This window comes from Engystomops pustulosus, chromosome 2, assembly GCF_040894005.1.
Source record: "Engystomops pustulosus chromosome 2, aEngPut4.maternal, whole genome shotgun sequence".
Lineage (NCBI taxonomy): Eukaryota > Metazoa > Chordata > Amphibia > Anura > Leptodactylidae > Engystomops > Engystomops pustulosus.
The window spans coordinates 60,738,025-60,759,498 of record NC_092412.1 but is presented as its reverse complement, the minus strand read 5'-3'; the positions used below and the strand labels follow the sequence as shown (position 1 = coordinate 60,759,498).

Genomic DNA, 21,474 nt, shown 5'->3' with positions numbered 1-21,474 from the left:
TGGATAGAAACTTGTCCATGGTGATGTGATGGACACTTGGGTGCACGAGTCGTAATTATCACAGAGAGTAATCAGAGCCGTGTGCACCTGCAAGTCCATCACATGACCAGGGACAGATTTCTATCCAGTGGATAAAACTTAGATGCTTTGTATATGAAAGCAAGCAGAGATCTAGAAAATCGTGAGGAATTGATACAGAAAGTATATTGGAAAATTGTATAACTTTTCCTTACACAAACAATATCAATTATTTGCTGAAAATGGACAACCCCTTTAATGAAGGTAGCAGGGAGGCATATTTCAGTTTATGCCTTTTCCACTTGTCTTTATATGTTGTAACATATACTGAAGTTTTTTAGTAAAGGTTTATAAAGTATTTCATAATAAGTAAATTCTTAGATTTGTCCTCTAGGTGGCGCCTTAGAACAGCAGAATAAGCAGAAAGCTGTCATGAAGTGGTAACCCATGGTGGCTCCCATTAGAAATCCTTTTGCTCAATCTCAAATGCGAGGTTCTATTTTTCTTGAGCTTCAACAGCTGAGATAACATTGGATATCATATTCTCTTGGGGGCTTGTCAACTGGGTGCATGGGATTAACTTTCTAAACACAATGGGGCAGATGTATTAAGACTGGTGCTTTATGCCCATCCTTAATCATCACCACACGCAGCACACTACAGACTGGAATTACAGGAAGTCCCCGGGTTACATACAAGATAGGGTCTGGAGGTTTGTTCTTAAGTTGAATTTGTATGTAAGTCGAAACTGTATATTTTATAATGGAAGTTTTAGACAATTTTTTTTCTTTTGCCCCAGTGACAATTGGAGTTTCAAAATTTTTGGTGTAATTGGACCAAGAATTATCAATAAAGCTTCATTACAGACATCTTACAGCTGATCATTGCAGTCTGGGACTATAGTAAAGCATCCAGAGAGCTTCACCAGAGGTCACATGGGGCAGAGGGGTCCGTCTGTAACTATGGGTTGTCTGTAAGTCGGGTGTCCTTAAGTAGGGGACCGCCTGTACTAAGCCTTTCTAACATAACATAGCAATTCTGACGCAGTACTCGGGATTGAAACCTACACCTGCCATAAATTTTAGCTATTAATCATAGAAATTAGGCACTCCGTTTTTGCAAATTAGAAAAATATTTTTATTTGTGATGTACAGGCAATCCTTATTTGTGATAATCTGTAACGTTTCGATTCATAGTAGGATCTTCCGCAGACACGGATAGCGAGGAGAAATGTAGTAAGTAAGGTAAGTGAGCGGATATACCGCTGCAACGCAGGCTGAGAGAGAGTGATTGCGGATCAACCACAGTGAAGACGCCGCAACGCCATGGAGTGCCGAATTTATATGGTTGATTCTTCGTGGGTTGGTACCCTATTCCATGCACCGGAGCTAACTTGAGAGTGACGTGAATTTTTCCTTTTCGTAAATTTCAGCTATAACCTGGGCCACTATAAGCCTAGTCTCTAGCTGCTCTATATGGTTTTCAGGAAGCATGGAGAGCATTGCTTATTTTTGCCTAGTGTAGAAGTTTTTATACTTTACAGTTGTACTTTAATACTTACCTAGAGATGAGTCCACGGGAGAAGTCCTAGATATGGGGAATATTGGGGCATATTTATCAGGGACACGTCAGTGCTTATTGCTAGCACTTGCGATTATTTGCCCAAATCCGACACCTTCACGCCAGTGGGAGGCGACCGAGCAGAGAGCCGACAGTAACACCTCGCGCCTGCAACTTTTCATTTATTATGCCTGACATAGAATAAACGCTGTGTGGCGGCCTGCCCGATACATCAAGAGGCCCGTGCCGGCCTATGATAAATTTCCCCCTATGTGTGGGTACATGCGGAGGCCAGAGCCCTCGTTGGTGTCTTGACAATTTTTGGCATATGAGCTTATAAAATCCAGGAGCAACTTCCATGAACCAGACCATTACATACATTTAATAAACGGGGTTAAAGAATGACCCCATTTCCACAGATAATTTACAAATTGTTTTACCTGCAGCGCTGTATAAAATGCTGGTTGTGGAAAATATTAGGGAGTCACCAGGCAAACAGTCAACCATCATCATCTAGTATAAGAACAACAATATAACATTATAAATACTGTGGAATCCAGTGTTATAAAAGATACATGAAAACATCATCACATCACAAAGTAGAAGAGGTCTAATGTAATTTCAGTGACAGTCACAATCCCATAGGAGGAAAACAAGCTGCACAATGACCCAGAGGCAGGGAGAAGATCAGTGACTCAGAGATAATTTAATACAAGTTTCATAATATTTCTCCTGTTATCCCAGAGGCGCTCTAAGTAATCTCTGTTATCTTATTGTGCGCCTATTGAATTAACTGTTTTAATTGTAAGCAATTTCCTAAGGTTTTAGCCTAAGGAATACTAGGATGAGCAATTATGTCTTCAGAATGGACCCATATTGAAAATAATCCATTGTTTGTTGATGATTGTGTTTAATAATAATGATGCAAATGAAACCTATAGTATAAATATGAGCACTGTGGGGCTAATGTGTTTACTTCTTAGGTTACATGTACTGGGAAATTGTTTTATGGGACTTCTATATATTTACATAAATGTGCAATATTTGCTGAAGCTATTTCTAGTTACCGTAATGTCTTTTCATAGGATTTTGTTCATTCATGAAACCTAATTACCTGTACTCTGCTGCCCTCTAGTGTTCATGTGATTGAAAAACATACAACAAACAGAGATTTATAAAAAAAATTGCAGAGTAAGGGCGGATCTGTGATCCATAATCATGAACCAAACAGAATCCTTTGTCACAGGCTGACCGTACTGCTGGGGACTAGATTCCTTGCATCAAATCAATCTGATCTGCTTCCCTGATAAACTGCAGGGCCAGCAGTGTAATCAATTACAATGTCAGTTTGGCTGTTTAGCAGGAAGAGAGGGACACCTTGCATCGTAGATTGATCTAATGCAAGGAATCCCATCCCCAGCAGTGTGGTCAGCCCATACAGGACTCTGCATTTTCCATGATCACCAGCTGATTAAGATAGTGTGAAACTGCCAGATTTATCACAGTGCAGGCTCAATACAGCAGTGGGCTGCGACACCAGGTGCAATGGTAAGAGGGGCCTCTGTTCCCATCTGAGGATCCTGTCTGTAATAATAATAGAACTCAATGGGGGTCATTTACTAAGGGCCCGATTCACGTTTTCCCGACGTGTTACCCGAATATTTCCGATTTGCACCGATTTTCCCTGCATTTCCCCGGGATTTTGATGTATCGGCGCTGGCATGCACGCGACGGAAATCGGGGAGCGTGTCCCAACGAAAACCCGACGGATTCAGAAAACCGCCGCATTTAAAAAACAAAAAGTGTCGCGGAGCTTGCACTTACCTTCACCATGAATAAGCTGGTGTTCTTGAGTGCATTTCAACGGACTTCATCGCAGCAGCGCCACCTGGTGGACGTCGGAGGAATTACCTTAGTGAATCCTGGCCGGACCCGAATCCACCGCAGAGAACGCGCCGCTGGATCGCGAATGGAAAGTAAGAATCGGTCACCCAAGTGCTATTACAGAATTTGACAGTCAATGGCATCTGTTTCTTTAAAACATAGATGCGATTGACGCAAATTGTGACACAGCCAGGAGACTTTCCCTGATGTCATCATGCTGTCAAGATTCCCTCCTCTACCGTCCCAACACCAGCTGCTATGAGAAGCAAGGATGCCGGACGTAGGAGCCAACAGAGGTTTTGTCTTGAAATGTTGTTTTTAAACAGCCCTGGGGGGAGGGGCCCTGTGGCTATTGGCTACTGTGTTTGGTATATTAGTTACTGTGGGGGCACCATTAATGTATTGATTACTATGGGGACACTGTAACTATATTGGCTACTGTGGGGGCATCGTGACTATATTGGTTACTGTGGGGCATCACTATATTAGCTACTTTGGGTACACAGTTATTAAATCGCCTACTGTGGGGACATTGATACTACGATAAATATTATGGAGGCATAATAATGATAATAACTATATAAATAATTCCTTTATTTATATAACGCACGCAGATTCAGCAGCACTACACAGAGCTTGCCAAATCAGTCATGATATCTATGGGAACAAGAGTTTGTAACAGGAAGGTGAGGGAGATTGTGGCTGGAAGAAGCTTACATGGCGTACAGATAGAAGAAGAAAGTAGAAATTCTTTAATCAAACACATCATCTGTCAGCAGATTTAGAGTGCTGGCATTAGAAAATGAGTGCACTATTCTGCAGCATTCTCCTTTGCTGTGACTCCCATTTATCTTCTCCTATAAGTGGGGCTACATGGAGACAGTCTTATACTATGCCACTAGGCCAGGTTTATTATCCAGCATTAAATACTGTAATAACTGTAATGTAGTAATCCTGGTTGCCAATCTGTAGCTATGTAGTAAGCTACTTGGTTCTGGTACCATATCTATTTAGCTATCTTGGTTTAGTTATAATATCAGTGCATTAAGCTTTGTTCTGGTGCTATATCTATGCAGAAAGCTTGGTTCTGATAATGTTTCTATATGTAGATAACTTGGTTCTGCTGCTGTATCTATGTAGTAAGGTTGGTTCTGGTGCTGTATATATTTGGTTCTTGTACTGTATATATTATGTGATAGTTTTTTTGCAGCAAGTTTTTTTCATATTACATGTTTATGCACTAAATATCAGACAATCTAATACCTCAATTGGGGAGGCCATAATTTCTTTACATCCCAGGGCCTGTGATAGTCCTATGTATGCAAAGTGGTGTAGTAGTATAAGATGAGAAACTAATGTGCTGCGAGGTTGGGGATTGCGTTGTGGGTTGGAAAATAATTTTCCTCCCCTATAAATGCCTAGATATTCCTTGTTTCTGACCTCCTGTAAAATAAGTCATATTTAGGGGTGGAGTAGAATTGGTGGGCCCTGTGAACCTGACAAGTTTTTCCCTTTAAAGTTACGAGTCCATGCCCCCTTTGTCACTAGGAAAAGTGACTAAAAAGTGTCTAAACGCCTAAATAAATGTGAAAAAAGTCATTTCACAATTCTTTGCCCAGAGTGCAGGAGGAGAAAAATCATTTATGACAGAAATGTAATGCTCACAGTATACTACAGCCAGGGAGAGAAAGGGTTAAGATGTTGATGCAGATTTTGATGCGGAAATCTGCAGTTTAATACAGTAGCATTAAAATACGGTACATGAGATTTGGAAAGAGCAATGTAGACGATGCATTTTAATGGAGTGGATATTTTTGCTCAATGTGGAAAATTAAATAATAATTATGTTGCTAGTCTAGTCCGTCCTTGAAGATTTTTGTATTTTTTGTGTGAAAATCTAAATCCACATGATATCTGCACCATAATACCGATTTTAATTTAAATACCGAGCTATTCATTTTCAGACATGAGAAACAAAACAGGAAATAAAAATATATTAAAATCTGTATTAAAAATCCCTTCAAATAACAGAAATCTGCATAATGCATAAAAATCCTGTATTTGATGCAGATTTTATGTTGATTTTCATACAGACTTTCAACATTAAAATGTAAATAAAGAACCTCAAGTTAATTTTGTAAGGTCTCTTTCACACTTGTGTTGCAGGTCACGTCAGAGTCTGATCAGGGTGATTTTTCATCAATCAGTTTTCAGTCAGAGTTTGTTTAGTGTCTCAGTTTTTCACATGCGTTTTCTTGGCAATTGCAATGCGTTTTTCAGACTCAAAAGACTCAGGACTGAGCTCTATCTTTTCTATGGCAATTGAAGCATGAAAAACGCATTGCACTTGCATTGCACTTGCATGTGTCTCAGAATGCAATGCGTTTTTGATGCATCTTCATAGACTTCCCTACCCGTCCTTGGTTGAACTTGATGGACAAGTGTCTTTTTTCAACCGTAGAAACTATGAAACTATGAAACTTCCATGGTGCGTTTTTCACGCGCGTGACTTGGAAAAGTAGAGCAGGCTGAGATTTAAACGCGAGTTTAAAAAATGTGCGTGTTTGCATGAAAAAGAAAGCAGGTCTGAAAAAACATTGGATCAAAGGGCAGTGCAAGTTCTGCACGTCCAAAGCACGTGCAGAACACGTGCGTGAAAAATGCAAGTGTGAAAGGGGCCGCCTGTGTGCACAATACCGTATATACTCGTGTATAAGCCGAGTTTTTCAGCACAAAAAATGTGCTGAAAATCCTCAACTCGGCTTATACACGAGTCAATATACACGAGTCAATACTTAAAAAAAAATTAAAATTATATACTCACCCTCCGTCGGCCCCGATGCACAGCGCTGCTCCCCTGATGTCAGTGCGGGTCCTCTTCTGTCTTCTGTCTTCTGTCTTCTTTCTTTGTTAACATCCTGCCGGGCGACGCCATGTTTTTCTTCCGGCGGGCGCATAGTATGACGTCAGCAGCGGCCGCGTCATACTACGCACCTGCCGGCCGGGAAGAACGTTGTGGCGCCCAGCAGGATGTTTCCGAAGACAGAAGACGGGCGCGGAAGCCAGAAGAGGAGCCGCACGGACATCGGGGGAGCAGCGCTGCTTAACGGCGCCGCCGGAGGGTGAGTATATAAGTTTATTTATTTTATTTAGTGCTGGGATGGCTGTATACTACTGGGGGCAGGCTGGTCTGGCTGTATACCACTGTTGGGTAGGCTGGGCTGGCTGTATACTACTGGGGGGTAGGCCTGGCTGGCTGTATACTACTGGGGGGCAGGCTGGGCTGGCTGTATACCACTGTTGGGTAGGCTGGGCTGGCTGTATACTACTGGGGGGTAGGCTGGGCTGGCTGTATACTACTGGGAGGCAGGCTGGGCTGGCTGTACACTACAGGGGGCAGGCTGGGCTGGCTGTATACTACTGGGGGAAGGCTGGGCTGGCTGTATACTACTGGGGGCAAGCTGGGCTGGCTGTATACTACTGGGGACTTGCTGTCTGTATACTACTGGGGGCTTGCTGGCTATATACTTGGGGTCGGTAGGCTGGGCTGGCTGTATACCACTGGGGGCAGGCTGGGCTGGGATGGCTGTATACTACTGGGGGCAGGTTGGTCTGACTGTATACTACTGGGGGCAGGCTGGTCTGGCTGTATACCACTGTTGGGCAGGCTGGGATGGCTGTATACTACTGGGGGGCAGGCTGGGCTGGCTGTATACTACTGGGGGGCAGGCTGGGCTGGCTGTACACTACTGGGGGAAGGCTGGGCTGGCTGTATACTACTGAGGGAAGGCTGGGCTCGCTGTATCCTACACTGGGCAGGCTAGGCTCACTGTATACTACATGAGGCAGGCTGAGCTGGCTGTATACTACTGGGGACTTGCTGGCTGTATACTACTGGGGGCTTGCTGGATATATACTTGGGGGGGGGGTAGGCTGGGCTGGCTGTATACCACTGGGGGCAGGCTGGGCTGGGATGGCTGTATACTACTGGGGGCAGGCTGGTCTGACTGTATACTACTGGGGGGCAGGCTGGGCTGGCTGTATACTACTGGGGGGCAGGCTGGGCTGGCTGTATACTACTGGGGGGCAGGCTGGTCTGGCTGTATACTACTGGGGGGGCAGGCTGGGTGGCTGTATACTACTGAGGGCAAGCTGGGCTGGCTGTATACTACTGGGGGCTGGCTGGGCTCACTGTATACTACACGGGGCAGGCTGGGCTCGCTGTATACTACATGGGGCAGGCTGGGCTCGCTGTATACTACAAGGGGCAGGCTGGGCTTGTTGTATACTACTGGGGACTTGCTGGCTGTATACTACTGTGGGCTTGCTGGCTATATACTGGGGGCAGGCTGGGCTGGGATGGCTGTATACTACTGGGGGCAGGTTGGTCTGACTGTATACTACTGGGGGCAGGCTGGGATGGCTGTATACTACTGGGGGCAGGCTGGGATGGCTGTATACTACTGGGGGCAGTCTGGGAAGGCTGTATACTACTGGGGGCAGGCTGGGATGGCTGTATACTACTGGGGGCAGGCTGGGCTGTGCTGTATACTACTGGGGACAGGCTGGTCTGGCTGTATACTACTGGGGACAGGCTGGGGTGGCTGTATACTACTGGGGGCAGGCTGGGATGGCTGTATTCTACTGGGGGCCGGCTGGGCTGGCTGTATACTACTGGGGGCCGGCTGGGCTGGCTGTATACTACTGGGGGCAGGCTGGGATGGCTGTATACTACTGGGGGCAGGCTGGGATGGCTTTATACTACTGGGGGCAGGCTGGGATGGCTGAATACTACTGGGGGCAGGCTGGGATGGCTGTATACTACTGGGGGCAGGCTGGGATGGCTGTATACTACTTAGAGCATGCTGGGCTGGCTGTATACTACTGGGGGCAGACTGGCTGTCTACTACTGGGGACTTGCTGGCTGTATACTACTGGGGGCTTGCTGGCTATATACTTGGGGGGGGGGTCTTTGATCAATGCATTTCCCACCCACGGCTTTTACTCGAGTCAATAGGTTTTCCCAGTTTTTGGTGGTAAAAAACTGGGGTCTCGGCATATACTCGAGTCGGCTTATACTCGAGTATATATGGTAATCAAAACTGGTGCAGGGTCTTAATTAATGTGGTGCACCCTGAACTTTTCAGTGCACTTTGTTCATGCTGCAGAATTGTGGAGCAGACATAATTGTGACTCACGTCAATAATAAATGTGGTGAAAACTCTGCTTAAGCAGTAACAGCCCCTTTTGGTGCACATTTTTTCTGTTTTGTCAGAGACAAACTGGCGCAAACACATCATAAATACATGTACATGTAGTTTGCACATTCTTTTCAGTGCAAAGTCAAACTGGGGCAGACCCTTTAATAAAAGTGGACTCATGACTAGAGTCAGCTGAATACTAAGCAATGGTTGATGAATCTCGTGGGTTAGTCAGTTGTGAGCAGGAAGTCTTCCTATTTTCTTGAAGGTGTCGCATCTTATTGAATTGTAATGTGAACATTTTGCATATGAACAATTCTCATGGAGGTCTCTCTGGTGGCTGGCATCTGATACAAATGCTCTGACTCTATTTTTGTTTCTTTTTTATTGTGTTTCTTGTTTTGTTTATTTTCCTTTCCTTGTTTATATCATCACTTTCAACACATGTACAACAAATGGGTCTGCACTTGAAACTGTGTCACCAGGAATCAGCAGGTCTTTTCGCAATCTCCAACAACAATGGCACGTTACAAATTCCTGGGACAGAAGGTATAATATGAAACTTAAATAAAGGGTCTATAGGGGAGAAAACAGAGGAGCTTATTTATTTCTACGGAATCAATAATAACATTTCAGTAACAATGTATAGACTCAACCCCTTAAAAACGCAGGGTTTTTTTGTTCATTTTTCATTCTCCACCTTCAAAAATCTATAACTTTTTAATTTTTCCTTGTACAGAGCTGTGTGAGAGCTTATTTTGTGCGTAACAAATTTTACTTCTCGGTAATATAATTTATTATTCCATGCCGAGTACTGGGAAGCTGGTAAAAAAATTCCAAATGTCGTTGAATTGGCGTCACTTTGTTGTGGGCTCAGTTTTTCCAACTTTCACTGTGAGCTCCAAATAACGTCTCTACTTTATTCTTTGGTTCGGTACGATTATGGTGATACCAAATATATATAGTGTTTTATTGTGTTTTAATGCATTTAAAAAAATTAAACAAATGTGTACAAAAAGAAAATTTCGCCATCCTCTGACGCTAATAACTTTTTCATGCTTTGGTGTCCGAAATGGTATATTGAATTTCAATGTCAGATTCTTGATTTTAGGTGAGATATGTGCTACTCTGAGGAGCATTTATCACTGTATTTCCTCTCTTTCACCATTGACATTGAATGTTTCCTTTAAAAGGTGATGCGTTTTTTTTAACATAATTTAAAACCTAAACTTAAGTTTAGGTAATAAAGGAAAAACAAAATTGCTGGTCTTCCTGCACACAATGGGGGGCATTCATTAATTGTGGCACAGTGTCCGTTTTTTTGGCACACGAATTGTGAGGTTAGTTAGACTGGAATTTTAGATTAATATGCGGCGCCAAAAGATGTGTAGGGTAGTTTGAAGTGCGAGAAAAGTGTCAGGATTCCAAAGTTGTACCAACCAGCAGCAACAGTTTATAAATATGGTGCAGGCATTCCAAAACCAACTATGGACCCAAGACCGGTAAAAACTGGTGCAAAAACAATAATGAATTCTCCCCAATGTATAAACCCCTGCCACATTCCCCATAAACTCTTTTCAGGGCTCTTCTAAAATGTTACAATGTGGAAGCACCCACAACATTTCAGCTAGTAACAACCGGTAGATGTTACTATGAGGACCTGATCCATTATTCACTAACATGCACTTACCCCTGAAACATATACAATTTTACAGCATTTCTATGATCCAGTGGGGATTACAATATAATATCCTAATCTAAAATATTACTAGGAATAATATGAAGTGGGAAGCTGCCATGATGTGGGCAGTATATGAATTATTTTCTAGAATGTTTTTCATTAGTAAGTGGAGACTTTATTGCTACTGGAATAAATCTATCCTCTGAGCTCCAAATGATGACTGTTAATGTGCAGGGAAGTTAAATAGATTCACAGAAGGATGAGACCAAAGAAAAGGGCCTGAACCTGGTGGGGGATCTGAGACATCAAATGTGCCAGCAGCCTGGCTTCCTGTGCTCTATTGTTCCTCCTTTGTTTGTCTATTTGCTCCCTTTATTCACCTCAAACTGTGAAGCATCACGTTACTGATAAAGGTTAACTCCTCCAATACTATTACACCAGCAGACAAATGCACTCCAGGCTCCTACACCAGCGCTATTTCAAAGCATGCTTGGCTTTCTTTATTGAATATAAGACCCTATTACAAAGTGTCCTGACCTTGCAGTAACCTACTAATCCTATGGATGGAAAGCCTGGATAAAGCTTAAATTGATTTTCTTACAATTGACATATCACTACTGCATTTGTGGTCTTTATTATTACATAAGAAGTAAACTGTGAATGGACCATGCAATGCAGTAAGGTTTTACAGTATATGGCTGCATCTGTGTATGGTCAGACTAGAAGATAAGTTTTGAGTTTCTATTTCAACTCATTTTTTAGGATACAATTAGTGGGATTGCACCAACTGATAATACGGTAGCACATTAGCCTATATTTAGGTAGCCGGTTATAAACGTAGGATAACTCTGGACATATTGCTCCAAAGCATAGACACGAAGGGGGAGATTTATCAGCAAGTTTTTGAGGAAAAACTGGTTTAGTTGCCCATGGAAACCAATCAGAGCTCAGCTTTAATTTTGTGATTTTTGTTAACTTGTGATAAATCTCCCCCATAGAGAGGAGATGTATCAGGGCTTGTAAACCAGTTTTCGTAGTAAACCACCACAAATTGTCTTTATTACCTCCATTACGCCACCTGAATACCAAGTGGTCCTGGAGTTAACATGAAGGGGGCTTTGTCAGGCAGTGGAGTTGGTCCGCTTCTGTACACAAGCTATAGCCTGTGCCGTTCTGCCACAGGTTACAGTATAATACATTGTTTGTGATCAATGCGTTTACAAAGTAGAGCATCTCCTAATCAGAACCATTTTTCATGGACCACTCTCAGGAGGTCGTTTATCTTAGGCTTATACTGTCTTATATTTGCAACTTTTTCTAGGCATATTTGCAAAATTAGCAACTTTTCCCCCCGCTTAGCAAAGTTGGCCACCTAAGAAGTTTTCAGTGTTTGTCTGATATATTTGTAAAATTCAGATGTAGATGTATGAAAGAGTTGCAATTTTGCCACAAATTGCAGCAAAATGGCTCAATTTTGGCGCAAATAAACTCCAGTCCGGAGCAGGTGTAGACAAAAGAATTTGCAACTTTTGTGTGATGTTTTAAAAGGCGCAAAAAACAACAGACACACATCCCTAACATATCACCCTCTAAGATAACTGAAATAAGTCCAAAACCCCAAAAAAGTTTAAAAAAGACACATATGTCCTAACTAAAGATAAATGACACCAATAGAGACTAAATCAAGAAAGGAAGCACATTTGTGCTGAAAAACTAGGCTTATACTTGAGTATATATACACTCACCGGCCAATTTATTAGGTACACCATGCTAGTAACGGGTTGGACCCCCTTTTGCCTTCAGAACTGCCTCAATTTTTCATGGCATAGATTCAACAAGGTGCTGGAAGCATTCCTCAGAGATTTTGGTCCATATTGACATGATGGCATCACACAGTTGCCGCAGATTTGTCGGCTGCACATCCATGATGCGAATCTCCCATTCCACCACATCCCAAAGATGCTCTATTGGATTGAGATCTGGTGACTGTGGAGGCCATTTGAGTACAGTGAACTCATTGTCATGTTCAAGAAACCATTCTGAGATGATTCCAGCTTTATGACATGGCGCATTATCCTGCTGAAAGTAGCCATCAGATGTTGGGTACATTGTGGTCATAAAGGGATGGACTTGGTCAGCAACAATACTCAGGTAGGCTGTGGCATTGCAACGATGCTCAATTGGTACCAAGGGGCCCAAAGAGTGCCAAGAAAATATTCCCCACACCATGACACCACCACCACCAGCCTGAACCGTTGATACAAGGCAGGATGGATCCATGCTTTCATGTTGTTGACGCCAAATTCTGACCCTACCATCCGAATGTCGCAGCAGAAATCGAGACTCATCAGACCAGGCAACGTTTTTCCAATCTTCTACTGTCCAATTTCGATGAGCTTGTGCAAATTGTAGCCTCAGTTTCCTGTTCTTAGCTGAAAGGAGTGGCACCCGGTGTGGTCTTCTGCTGCTGTAGCCCATCTGCCTCAAAGTTCGACGTACTGTGCATTCAGAGATGCTCTTCTGCCTACCTTGGTTGTAACGGGTGGCGATTTGAGTCACTGTTGCCTTTCTATCAGCTCAAACCAGTCTGCCCATTCTCCTCTGACCTCTGGCATCAACAAGGCATTTCCGCCCACAGAACTGCCACTCACTGGATGTTTTTTCTTTTTCGGACCATTCTCTGTAAACCCTAGAGATGGTTGTGCGTGAAAATCCCAGTAGATCAGCAGTTTCTGAAATACTCAGACCAGCCCTTCTGGCACCAACAACCATGCCACGTTCAAAGGCACTCAAATCACCTTTCTTCCCCATACTGATGCTCGGTTTGAACTGCAGGAGATTGTCTTGACCATGTCTACATGCCTAAATGCACTGAGTTGCCGCCATGTGATTGGCTGATTAGAAATTAAGTGTTAACGAGCAGTTGGACAGGTGTACCTAATAAAGTGTCCGGTGAGGGTATATATATATATATATATATATATATATATATATATATATATATATATATAATATATATACTTTCTTTAATTGAATGTTTTTTAAAAAAGGAACCTATGTGAAGATAATTTTCCATCAATGTAGTCATATGATCCAATAGAAATGAGACAGTTGTTCTTGGATACAACCACTGGTGCTGGAGTGGTTGTGCAATAGTTTATACATATGAATGTAAAAATGGCTTGGAGTTACCGCAATACAGGCGGCTGGGCTCCTCAGCATTTTTCGTGTCTAATGATAACTGCAGAAGAAAGGACAGTAAAATAGTTAAAAATGTGTGTAAAATTTCCATTCCATCCCCAGAAAAAAACATCAGAACTTTTTCTAGATATAGAAATGATGTCACCACCTCTCCAGGATCTCTTTTGAACCAAACTACTGATAACTCTCATGCCCCTGGCCACAAGCCGTGTATTTACCCAGTCTGTCAAGGGCATGAAATCTCTCTGAAGTTGGGCCTAAGGGGAACTTTGCAGTAAAGAGCACATTGTCTATATTAAACCTCCAGTGGTCCAGCTGCAGGCTGCGCAGATAGAAAAAGCTTCCAATAATTGCTATTTCATGGATTATACCATAGTCACCTTAGTGGATATTTACATGAGCTTTCACTTTTATGGCCAATTTATACAATAAGGTTACTATTAGGAGTTACTTAACAAAACAGCTAATGATATCAGTTAAAATGGTTTCATATATCAATAGAACTGCCCTGAAGTTAATTGATCCTCAATTTTGCCTTTTCGGTAAAATGTTTGTTATTAAAATCTAGATGGGAAATATAGAGATGTTCATCTTCTATGTGTCACCCACAGATATCTGTTGATTTTCTTACTTCTCCGTCTGCCAAATTTTATATAGAAGTGCACAACCAATTTTTTTTCTCGTGGATTAACATGCAGTATATTGTGATATAGCAAAAGACGAATCTGCTCACCCAATCTCTTCCGAATAACCCCTGGACTCCTTAGGAAGATACGGTGCACACAGCCAGTAGATACAAATAGAATTGTTCAGAAGGGCTTCCGACACTCACAAAAATCCTTAAGAGATCAATAAGTAAAAGCAAATCTTTTATTAGGCTCTTACATGTTAAAACAGGGCACACAAATAGATCGACGCAATCCATGATCATGGCGCATGAGCATTGAAACGCGTCAATCTACTGTAGTTTTGTGTCCTATCACTGTTTTAACATGTAAGAGCCCAATAAAAGATTTGCTTTTACTTATGGATCTCTTAAGGATTTTTGTGAGTGCTGGAAGCTCTTCTGAACAATTCTATGTGTATCTACTGGCTGAAGATTTAGGCTGTGTGTACCCTATAATCCTAAGGAGTCCAGGGGTTATTCATAAGAGATTGGGTGAGCGGATTCTTCTTCTTTTCTTAATTTGCTATATCACAATATACTCCATGTTAATCTATGAGAAAAAAAAATATTTCTGCACTTCTATACAAAATTTGACAGACAGAAGTGTAAAAAAAAAAATCAACTGATTTGCTTTTAGTTATGGTAGATATCTTGTATGTAGCTAAGGGACTGCCTGTTCATGGTTGCTAATTGGAACAAACTCTTAAATTGATAAGCACCATAAAAGTTATATGAAAAAAAAGAATCAAGAAACATGTAATAGGAACATTTTTATTACAACATTCACTCCACAACTTTTTCACACTAATTGAAACATTTACTTAAGGGATAGAACATCACATGGAAATGACAGCTAGAGATGCAGGATTGCATTGTCAATATCATGAATTGACAGCAAAGTCAGGAAAGGTAGAAGAGTCCTTTAGTTTGGTCCCAGAAGCGTCCTACTCAGGAAGTTCGGTTTTTGACATCTCTGAGAAGGACACATTCATAACCGCACCATAGAACAAACAAATAAGGGTCTGTAAGACGTAAAGAAATATACATTAAAAGCTACACTTCTGTCCATTTGTATAAGGCATAATGTAACCTGGTGGGTATGGTAAATTATCTCACCTGGAGCTTCACCGTTACAAAATAAGCCCCACTCCAGCCATGTCAGTGATGTACTCTACAGGCTGAAGAATTCCTGCAGAATCTGCTCTGTAGACTGGAAGTCACTTTTTCAATGCAAGTCTATGAGGCTGACATCCACGCTTTCATTGACTTGAACAGAAAAGGTGTCTTATAGGTGCTGGATGAATCAGTGGGGAGTATTAGGAGGCTATAAGGAATAAACAGAGGAAATGAACTCACCATACTTCAGGTTACAATATGAATATAGGAATACATTTGTTTGCAAAGTAGCTTTAAGTCACTGTACATTTATTTTACAAGTTCATAAATATTATTATTAATACTTTTCTTATGCAAATATTTTAGGCACAGAGTCTTCTTAATCTGCAGGTCACTTTGGTCAAAGCAGCTGAACGCAATACAGAAGTAGAGGTCTTCTACAAATGTTCATTGTGAGTAGAGGGAAATCAGCCCTGAAGATTTTCTGTCCGTTCTTTCTAAGCTCAATAAATAGCATTCATTCCTTCTTGATACTATCCACAGGAGAACTTGCACACTTTCCCTTTTTGTTTTGATGAGTTTTTGTATGTTTGGAAAGGTGATCACTCCTCATAAATCTCTTGCCACACTCTTGGCATCCAAAACGTTTTTCTCCGGTGTGAGTCCTAAGATGTCTCTGCAGCTCATCAGATCGTGTGAAACTTTTACCACAGAAGACCCAGTTACATACAAAAGGCCTTTCACCAGCATGCCAACGCAAATGGGCTTTAAGATGAGAGGTCTTACCGTATACCTTGCCACAACCTGGAAGATGACATATATGAAGCTTTTTCTTTCCTGGTTCCTCATTCCCTGGAGAGGCTTGACAATTTGGGCACTTGCATCTCCTGCAGCGTCTAGTGTTGCTGAGCAATGTTTTAGAGGAGCTCTGAAGAAGTGCTGCAAGTTGAGGTTGAGGTCCAACAACCAAGGAGTTTGTCAAGTGGAAAGAATGAAGGTTATTTGGGTTTGTTTGTTGCAAACTCCACCATGTCTGATCATCCATATGTGCAGAGGGCATATGTCTTTGGGTCAATGTACTTGGGTTTTGCATAAATGTGAAATCCTGGGTCATAGCATTTGGGTCTTGAAAATGGTATGTAGGGTTTGTGGGAACTTGTGGGGCTAATACCTTTACAGGAGACAAATCAAATGAATAAACTGTTGGGTCGGCTGGAGGAGTCAATGGTAGTTCATGAGATCCTACCGTCTGCATATGAGTATACTGCATTTTAGGTACTCCAAAAGCCACAGCGTGAGAACCCATTCCCGTATTTGGAGGAACTTCATTACTCCAGATTTGAAACATATTTGATGCAGGTCCAATAGAGTTGGAAGAGGATTGTGGATAATCCCGATGACTAGTAATGGGGGCTATTACAGAAGCTGAAGGAAGCAGGTTCAGGGAGGATGTAGGTCCTGTTTCTGGGGATGAGTTAGGAGTCCTGTCCTATAGAAAACAAATACATTGGTAAGATAATGTGTTCAGACACAACTCTGATACATCTTCTTCAGGATGTTTACAATCAATGTTTACCAAAAGGGAAATCTGAAAAACTCCTCAAAGAGTAAAAGGAAATCTACAGTTTTATGGATTAACAGTATCAACCACATGCACAATAATCAGAAAAACTTTCCACAGATAAAATTTTCCAATCGGTTGAAATGTTTGCCCATAAATAACATGGATACAGCAGAAGTCAAAATTGATACACTGCGAAAATGGCCACCTTTTGTTCTAATTGATAGATTTCCAACCAAAACATAACAAATCATTTCAATACGGTAAAAGTAGAGGAGTGTTTAGTATAGTTATAGCTGTTTTGTACTAATTTATTTCTATACAATTCAACAAGTGCACAAGACACAGTGCAGCACTTGATATAGTGTACACTTTATACTGTATACTCTCTAATAAGTAATACATAACTAATACATAGCCCCTGTAGTAGTAGTGATCACAATTCTTCCCTTAGGTTGAAAGCATGCATGCAGTTTTCTGCAGAGCCATACACATATTATCAATTTTTGATGCAATTTTTCTTACATCAAGGAAGTGAATTTAAAAGAAATGGAAAATATGGAGGAAGGGCCTGATGGATCAAAAACTGCATGTGCGTTTCCAGCCTAATTTGTGCCAAATGTACAGTTTGTACGAAACTGGACTAGTGTACAGTATATGAAGCCACTTCAGTAACAGGTATACCTAGTGCACAATAAGAGATCTGGATCCAGAAGCATTTCCTCGCCTCTTATGGAAGATCCAGCTTAGTGCCAGGTGTAAGGAAAAACATAAAGCACCTCCATATTAGCTTCCAGCTGTATATATATATATACATATCCATATATTGAAAATAATAACATTTACGAATGGATAAGAATTTGCATTCAGCAAAGTGTCAAAGTTTAAACCTACCTGTAAATAAGCCTGTAAAGTATTCTCTCTGTGCAGAAGAACCACAGAAGCCATGAGGTTGATCCTTGATAGATGAAGGATTCACAGGATCAGATCATCCCCAGAGCAGGAGAACAGATGATGTTCCTTCCTCAGCTCTCTCCTAACTCCTGTTTGATCCTACACTGTGCAAACTTTTTTTTTTTTTTGACTGCCTATCAGCCAATCAGGAGTGTGTGTTTGGACTGTCTTTGAAGTGAGGAAGCTAACCAATCATTAAAATAGATTGAACCATTTTCAAAGTGGGGTCTAGTTTATGCGCAGACCCCCTGCTGGGGGTGTCTGTTATGTATGCAGAAGGCTGGCTCTGCTCAGATCAGGATGTATATACTGGTTTTGTTAGGGAATTTGTGGTTTTCTCTATTTAATGTTTTTTTAAAGGTCCAGCAGGTTTGTGACAATGAAGTGAATGCACTGTAAGAGGAAGCAAACATAAAAGGCATGTGATTGCTGAACAGAAGCCTGCTATAATATGTCTGGTTCTACTCCTTGGCAGTCTAGGGGTTAAAGTGAAGTGAATCATTCGGCCAGCTAATAAGAGAGTTCATTCCTTTTTTTAATCCTGGTAACAATAGAAAGTACCAGGTAAACATCTGTTTCTAATACAATCATATTGGAGGTGCATGTTTCTAATGTATTATATAAACAATCTAATATTCCAATATATCATATGAAAAAATAGGAGTTATTGAAGTGTGTGATTTCACTTAATAATCCCTTAAAGTATTTCAGGTAAGGTTTGCAAAGATAAAATATGGCCCCATATCAGATTATAGTGCAGATCTGTATTATGGCTATGTCTCCTAATAGTAAGGTAATATATGGGCTGAACTTACATAGAGGTAATAAAAAAGGAACTTTCTGAATATTTAGATTGCCGGGATATAGTCTAATGCTAACACTCATATTGTATGTAATATGCATATTTGTAATGTATATGCTTTACTTGGCATCTGATGTGTAACAGGTAAAGATATTTGAGTACTTTTAGACAAGTAGAGAACAATTTGGTTGTTTTCGGAGCTGTGGGGTTTGTCCACTTTCAGAAAATAATTGATATTGTTTGTGTAAGGAAAAGTTAGACAATTTTCAAATATACTTTCTGTATCAATTCCTCACATTTTTTTAGATCTCTGCTTGCTCTATTGTTACTTCCAGTGGATAAATATCTGTCTATGGTCTTGAGATGTAGGTGCACCTGCGTGTCCATAACCAGACCATGGACAGATTTCTCTCCACAGTGAGGAATAGAAACAGAAAGTATATTGGAAAATGGCATAACTTTTCATTACACAAACATGATCAATTATTTGCTGAAATTGGCCAACCCCTTTAATTGCTCAGTTATTGTCTGCCAGCAAGCATAAGACCATAAGAGTGACGCATTACATCCATAGCAGTTTGTACAGGTGAGCATTTTTTAAAAAACTATGTCAACTTTTTCTGCTGTTAAATTTCATTTCGACAAATTCCTGTAACTTAATGTAATCCCCTATTATTTTTCTACTGATAACCAGAGTCAAGGATCATAGCTGTTAATGTATGCAATGTTTAAAAATAATATTATATCCCTTATTCAAAATGAATTACATTGTATGCACAGATTTAAGCACTGACCCTAACAATGAACCCCGAACAGACAGGTAACAGTCAAAGCAGTCTCCATTACAATACAATACTGGGAGCAAGAGCAAAAACAAACACAATGATCAACAGTCAACAAGATCATTGTATTACTGTGTAGGAATAAGTGCAAAGTAAACAGCATGTCTGCAGTATAACACATAATCTATACAAATGTGCAACACACTCATAGTAGCCATACTATACATTACACACTGTATATATACATATGCTGATTTCTCTGGGAAGCTTGTAGAGATAAGAAAGCATTGCATGGTGACCATTTAGATCAATGTGAATATTGGAAAAGTTGTACATACATCAGCACATACAATCCAGTGTGTAGAATCATTATGTATTGCTCTCTCAGGAAATGTCTACTTCCCCTTATAACAGTAAAGGTGCCTGGACATGATCACAGGCCTTTCAATAGACAATTTTCCCTAGATGATATGTAACATGGTGATCTGTAACATGGCTGCCCATCTCTTGAGGATATGTAACATGGCTGCCCATCTCTAGGTGATATGTAACATGGATGCCCGTCTCTAGGTAATACGTGACATGGCTGCCCATCTCTAGGTGATATGTAACATGGCCGCCCATCTCTAGGTGATATGTAACATGGCTGTCCATCTCTAGGTGATATGTAACATGGCCACCCATCTCTTGGTGATATGTATCATGGCTGCCCATCTGTAGGTGATACGTAACATGGCTGCCCATCTCTAGGTGATATGTAACATGGCTGCCCATCCCTAGGTGATATATGTCATGCCTGCCCATACTTAGGTGATACGTAACATGGCTGCCCATCTCTAGGTGATACATAACAAGGCTGCCCATCCCTAGGTGATATGTGTCATGGCTGCCCGTCTCTAGGTGATATGTAACATGGCCGCCCATCTCTAGGTGATATGTAACATGGCTGCCCATCTCTAGGTGATATGTAACATGGCTGTCCATCTTTAGGTGATATGTAACATGGCTGCCCATATCTAGGTTATACGTAACAAGGCTGCCCATCTCTAGGTGATATGTAACATGGCTGCCCATCTCTAGGTGATATGTAACATGGCTGCCCATCTCTAGGTGATATGTAACATGGCTGTCCATCTCTAGGTGATATGTAACATGGCTGCCCATATCTAGGTTATACGTAACAAGGCTGTCCATCTCTAGGTGATATGTAACATGGCTGTCCATCTCTAGGTGATATGTAACATGGCTGCCCATATCTAGGTTATACGTAACAAGGCTGTCCATCTCTAGGTGATATGTAACATGGCTGCCCATCTCTAGGTGATATGTAACATGGCTGCCCATATCTAGGTTATACGTAACAAGGCTGTCCATCTCTAGGTGATATGTAACATGGCTGCCCATCTCTAGGTGATATGTAACATGGCTGCCCATATCTAGGTTATACGTAACAAGGCTGTCCATCTCTAGGTGATATGTAACATGGCTGCCCATCTCTAGGTGATATGTAACATGGCTGCCCATATCTAGGTTATACGTAACAAGGCTGTCCATCTCTAGGTGATATGTAACATGGCTGCCCATCTCTAGGTTATACGTAACATGGCTGCCCATCTCTAGGTGATATGTAACATGGCTGCCCATATCTAGGTTATACGTAACAAGGCTGTCCATCTCTAGGTGATATGTGTCATGGCTGCCCATATCTAGGTTATACGTAACAAGGCTGTCCATCTCTAGGTGATATGTAACATGGCTGCCCATCTCTAGGTTATACGTAACATGGCTGCCCATCTCTAGGTGATATGTAACATGGCTGCCCATATCTAGGTTATACGTAACAAAGCTGTCCATCTCTAGGTGATATGTGTCATGGCTGCCCATATCTAGGTTATACGTAACAAGGCTGTCCATCTCTAGGTGATATGTAACATGGCTGCCCATCTCTAGGTTATACGTAACATGGCTGCCCATCTCTAGGTGATATGTAACATGGCTGCCCATATCTAGGTTATACGTAACAAGGCTGTCCATCTCTAGGTGATAT

At 41.4% G+C, this 21,474-nt stretch overlaps 1 protein-coding gene across 1 annotated transcript; it reads right to left on the bottom strand.

Moving 5' to 3' along the window:
• Window positions 1–15,003: 15,003 nt before the first annotated feature.
• Window positions 15,004–17,919, bottom strand: LOC140116518 (transcription factor Sp5-like). The gene is made up of 2 exons (XM_072133031.1): window positions 17,784–17,919; window positions 15,004–16,817 (listed from the first exon to the last, which is right to left on the bottom strand). The coding sequence occupies exons 1-2, from the start codon at window positions 17,835–17,837 to the stop codon at window positions 15,846–15,848; spliced, it is 1,026 nt and encodes a 341-aa protein (XP_071989132.1). The 5' UTR covers window positions 17,838–17,919; the 3' UTR covers window positions 15,004–15,845.
• Window positions 17,920–21,474: the final 3,555 nt, after the last annotated feature.